At 36.9% G+C, this 5,588-nt stretch overlaps 1 protein-coding gene across 1 annotated transcript; it reads right to left on the bottom strand.

Moving 5' to 3' along the window:
• Positions 1 to 4,270: 4,270 nt before the first annotated feature.
• LOC100715896 (putative olfactory receptor 10D4) lies at positions 4,271 to 5,224 on the bottom strand. Its single transcript, XM_003472623.3, has one exon. The coding sequence runs from the start codon at positions 5,204 to 5,206 to the stop codon at positions 4,271 to 4,273; it is 936 nt and encodes a 311-aa protein (XP_003472671.2). The 5' UTR covers positions 5,207 to 5,224.
• Positions 5,225 to 5,588: the final 364 nt, after the last annotated feature.

The following is a 5,588-nucleotide window of genomic DNA, read 5'->3' as shown; positions in this document are numbered from 1 at the left end:
TTCTATACTACCGTCTTCCAATCTCCTCTGTTTGTTTTTAACTGTTTATACTATATATGTTCCTGTTTTCATGGGAGTTTGGGTATTCTATATACGTTTTCAAGTGTATTTGCATCAAATTTTCTATTACATTGCTTTGCAATATCATTTGCCATTTGTAATAACATTTAATGTTGTAGAATCTCCATTGATAGTACCTTTCCATTCCTCACATAGATTATTTGTCTCTTATTATGAAGTTTGTTAACTTTACTAAAATTTAGGATATTATCACATTTCCATTTTTCATCTTCTCATTGTGCAATTGTTTTTTATTTTACTAATATCTGCTCTTAACTTTGTTATTTTCTTTCTTTTAAAGTCTCTGGATTTATTGGCTATCCTTTTTCTATCCTCTTGAGATGGATGCCTAAGTAGTACATTTTATACTTTCTTTTCTAATATATGTTTTTAGAGCTATACATTTATATATGTATAGAATCTAAATGAATCCTAAATTGGGATATCTACTTGAAAATATTTCCTAATTAATATTCTGATTCCTTTTTAAGTCTGTTATTCATAAGTATGTAGCATAATCCTATTTTAGATTTTCAAATCTTTTTGTAGTTTTTAGATATTTTATATGAAGTAGTATGAAAAGTCTTCAATAATATAAAAGATATCTTGCTTCTGAAAGGACTCAGTCTTTGGATACGATGGGTCACTGGATTCAGAGCAAACACACTTGATCCAGTTATACTCTGTTCAATGAATTTCTATCAATTTAATGGCTATTTCCTGCTAATCTTGACCTCAGCAACGTGAAGCTATAGGATTCCATCCAAAAATCTGCAGTACGGAGACATTTGGAAAGCCATAATTTCTCATTTTTCTTCCTACCCCTGTGAAACAGCTTAATTATTCAGGCATCATTTTTATGTGACATTTGCTGCAAAGCGTGAATGGACACCAGATGCCATGTTCATTTCTCTTGGCTTTATTCCTTTCCTAAGCCCTGCCTCATAGCTTTGTGTTGTATTGTTAGCACGATGCTAATATTTTTAATTATTAAAATTACTATATATAGGTTATCTAGTTTTCTATCAGCTTGAAACAATTTATTCTAGCATTGTTGTGAGCAGAACTGACATAGGGTATTTTCCTTAAGTCATATATTTAACTCCTATAAAGTCATGACACATTAAGAAGTCAAATAGTTAAGTACTAGCTCTTTTGCCTGTTTGGGTTTTAGACAAATCAACTAAACTCTAAGACTCAGTTTTCTCACTTGAAAATGGTAATACTAATAATATTTATCTTATAAGCTTATAATGAACATTAAAACAATAAAAGTAAGTAAAACATCAGAAATTTTGCCTGACACAAAATAAGTGCTATTTCAAATTCTGCTAATATATCAATTGTTGTTTTTATGGTCATTCACATTAAGCACTTTAGTAATGTTCTAGGTATATATTTAACCACGACTAAAAACTTTTTAATTTTAGGTTCATACATAGAAAAGAAGAGACGTATATATCCATGTGCTTAATAATGTTAGTTACATTTCAAAGTTTATGACTGAAATCTAAAAGTGATGGTGGGAAGTTACTGGCAGGATGTGGCATTTAGGGAAAATGAGTACAGTTAGATCCCTGCAACTCAAATCAGGCCTTTGTCCTTACAGACTTAGAACATTAATCTTAATGCACTAGATTGAGGATGACAACTCACAATCAACCCTGTCAGAAGTAGCTGATATAGAGTCAAATTCCAATTATCAGTTCACAATGAGAGCTATTTTTGTCTTGCTCTGTGAAAATGCTTCTATGTGTATTCCCAATTTATATTCTTTTTATACACAGTTCTACTCAGGAAATTAAATTATGGCCAAGAGGTTATTTTATACAAACAGAATGGTGCAAGGTAAGAATTTTCCAGTTACATGAACAGGATGAAAACTGCACTCACCTGAGAAGAGCCTGCCCAGGCAACATAATAAATTGAAAGAACAGTTTTAAGCCAAAATCGTTGAAAGTTTTGGTCTTTGCTTTGCTTTGCCTAGGAAACTTGCAGTCAAACAAACCAGTGCTGCAATGTAGCCTCTAGCACTATTAGGCAAGTATTTGGAGCAGCTTTCTTGAATTTTCTGGAATTCAGTTCTTTCTCTTCAAAATGAAACCACACCCTGCTTCTCAGTAGACTCACCACAATTGTAGTGTGACATAAAGTGTTCATTATGGCTCCTAAATATAGAATACTTATAATATTTTAATTGTCAGACTTATGGTTAAGGAAATAAATGTTTCACCATACTCTTTAAATTTTTTTGTGTCAATTTGCTAATTCTCCTCTTGAGTCCTTGTCTCTAACCTCAATCTTTCTACAATTACAGATGTTTCTCCTTGGTTATTGAGTGCCTCTACCAGTTTGGGGAGAAGCACTGCGGGAGTTTCAGGGGCACTTCAGAGTTTGCCATAGGCAAGAAAACACTGAAAGTCAGGTGAAGGACAGGGCGGTGTGAGCAATGGTGGATGACACAGATCCACTATGAGACAGGGTGGGCACACTGCTGCAACAGCAAGGGCAAAGTTGTCCCCAATGTGCATGTTCCCATTTAGTAGGCATTTGTCATTTTTCCCACAAATTTAGATGGAGCTACTTTGGCACTTTTAAAAGGGGGCCCACTATAGTATCTTTGAGAAGGTCATTCAGCCCTGTGACTGGAAGTTCAAAGAAGAGACGCATCAAGTCTTAAAGAGGAGAGAAAGGTCAATGCAGAGGTTTAGTTGTCATTGCTGAGGCTCCAAGTCAGAGGCTGAAGACTTCCTTGGGTTCTATGGCCTACCCTCTGGGCAGAGCACCCAAATCAAAGGAGAAAAATCATGTGTGACATATCTGATCAGTAGGGTGGTGGCAAACTATTATTCCCTTTGACCATAGGCACCAAGAGAACACATCCCTGATTGCATTTCTAAACTCATTCCCAGTTGATGACCCTTTCCACTTAATTCCCTTCTCTTGGGGCCCCCTTTTCCTAAAATTCCCTCTATTTTCATTTATGCTGTCATATCTCCCCTTTAGCTTTCTCTAGTGCAGGGTAGGAGAAGTGATTCCAATTTCCCAGCCTAGGATTAAGGACTAGTCATAATGCATTATGTCACACAGCACTTGATACATGATAAATGCTCAGCTAATAGTAGCTATGGATATCGTCCTGCTTTGTTGGTGCATGTTCTGCCCTTTTTCTTTCATCAGGCTCATAAGAACCTAAAGTATTCTCTAAAGTGTGTAGTAGAGGGTGTTTCCCTGAGCTGGGATCTGCCTTCTGGTCTGAGTGCTACCATGCTTTCACCAAAATAGACTGTCATCTTTAGAGATTAAAGGTTAATGCTTTATGCATTACTGGATGGTGATTCCTCACACTTCTGTGTTCCTTTAGTTAGAGTAGCCACTGCCAGCCCAGCTTAAATTTACGCCAGAAGATTGATTTGAACTTCAGCAAAAAATTTCACTTGCCAGGTGCACCCAATCTTCCACCTTTCTCATCACTTTAGGCCTCTGACTCCTGGGAATTGATTCTTGTTTTCCAAAAGGAACAATGTGGCTTACAAGACAAGGTATAGACAAACAAGAACTCAGACATTTACAAAAGTGAAACTCATTCCTCTCCCATCTAATGAGAAATTATTCAGGTTCATAGTGTACCAAGGGTCAAATAATGAAAAGAAAATAGCTATGCTTCCAAATAAATATCTGGACTAAAAAAATGTAAAAATATATTTAATACTGTATATTTGTGAGATTTCCCATGAGCATTATTAATTAGTTTGAATTTTTGGTTTATTTTCAGTAATTTGGGGTTTACATTCTGAAAAACAAGACACACAACTATAATACTTGTAAATTTTTTATTCTCTCTCTCCTCTAGATGGATATATTAGATATAAATATAGATATAGATATAAGTGGATATATACACGTTACCACTAACTTAAGAGAGCAAATCATTCTCATAACATTTTTAAGGTCTTAAAGAACAACAACAAAAAAAAAAGCTTGTTGGGTTATTGTGGTACTGAGACATCATCCTTGTAGTATAAAAATTGCTAAAATGTTTACTAACGTATTTTCAACTATATTTCACTGTAAAGCATAGGGAAATTGAAAAACAGATATATGTTTTAAATCAATGAGATAAATGGTTTTGATGATTTACAAGTTTCACACAACAATTTGCCCCACAAAATTGAGGCTCAAACTTTGTCCTTTCAAGCGTTAGAGTTAATCACTCAATTTCTAGAGCATGGCTTCCTTTCAGAAATACACACTTCAGGGCCAATTTTACATCATTATTCCGCAGGCTATAAATCAGTGGGTTCAGCATGGGAGTTACAAGATTATTCAGCATTTGAATTACAGCGCCAAGCAAGAGGCTGGGATGGGGCTGAAGGTAGATGATAATGACTGGCCCATATGCACAGAGGATTGCAGTGAGGTGGGCGCTGCAGGTGGAGAACGCCCTTTGCCTGCCCTCTGTTGAGCGGATTTTCAATATGGAGATTCCAATGCAAGTGTAGGAAACAAAGATGAGGAACAAACAAATGAGAGTCACAAGACCAACATTTGTAAAACTCACCCTCTGAGCTAGAGATGTGTCCTCACAAGCTAGAGGCAACACTGCAGGAATATCACAGAAGTAGTAGCCCACCTGGGTGGAGCCACAGTAGGGCAGTCTGAAGGTGAGGGAGGTTAGAATAGTGGCATGGACACAGCCACTCATCCAGGTCCCCGTGGCCAAGACAAAACACACCCTGTGGTTCATGATGACCGTGTATCTCAGTGGATAACAGATGGCGACAAAGCGGTCATAGGCCATCACTGTGTACAGGAAACACTCAGTGCAGCCCAGGAAGTGATAGAAGAAGAGCTGAGCAGCACATCCCTGAAAAGAAATGCCTGGGCTGTGCCCTGAAAGATAGGACAACATCTTGGGGACAGTAGTTGAAGAGAACCCCAGGTCAAAGATGGAGAGGTTTCCCAAGAAATAATACATGGGAGTGTGAAGCCGAGAGGAGCAGAGGATGGCGGTAAGAATGAGCACATTTCCCAGGATGGTGCATAGATACAATGCTGAGAACAGGGAGAAGAGGGCGGTCTCCAGACCTCCTGTCTCAGGGATGCCCAGCAGGATGAATTCGGTCACCAGTGTGATATTTCTCATTCTTATGGAAGAGTCAGCTCTTGAGTGATGGTGAAAATAAATTTGTGATGAAATTTAATATATATATGAATTAATTGTGTCCTTATCAGCTAACTGATAAGGAAGACAAGGTTCAGATATTCATAGAACAGTGATCCCAAGAGAAATTTCTTGATCTGTCTGCTTCTTCATTACTGGATATCTTTCTGAAATTTCTTAAGTTTGAAGTTTCACAGCGCAGATTGTATTCATTAATAATCTTTGCCACAAAAGAGTTACAGGGCTAGTCCCCTAACCTTCCATTTCCATACACACAATTAAATTTGTTAACTCCAAATGTTCCTTTGTGATTTAAAGGAACAAATTAGCTAAAAGAAGGAACATAGCTCTTAATGAACAAAAT

The sequence above is a fragment of the Cavia porcellus genome, unplaced genomic scaffold (genome assembly GCF_034190915.1).
Source record: "Cavia porcellus strain 051 isolate PalLab524CR breed Dunkin Hartley unplaced genomic scaffold, mCavPor4.1 scaffold_9, whole genome shotgun sequence".
Taxonomy (NCBI): domain Eukaryota; kingdom Metazoa; phylum Chordata; class Mammalia; order Rodentia; family Caviidae; genus Cavia; species Cavia porcellus.
This window is presented reverse-complemented; position numbering and strand designations above follow the sequence as displayed.

Excerpts from the sequence above, each read along its gene's own strand:
- LOC100715896 (XM_003472623.3), bottom strand. The coding sequence starts at position 5,206 with ATGAGAAATATCACACTGGTGACCGAATTCATCCTGCTGGGCATCCCT.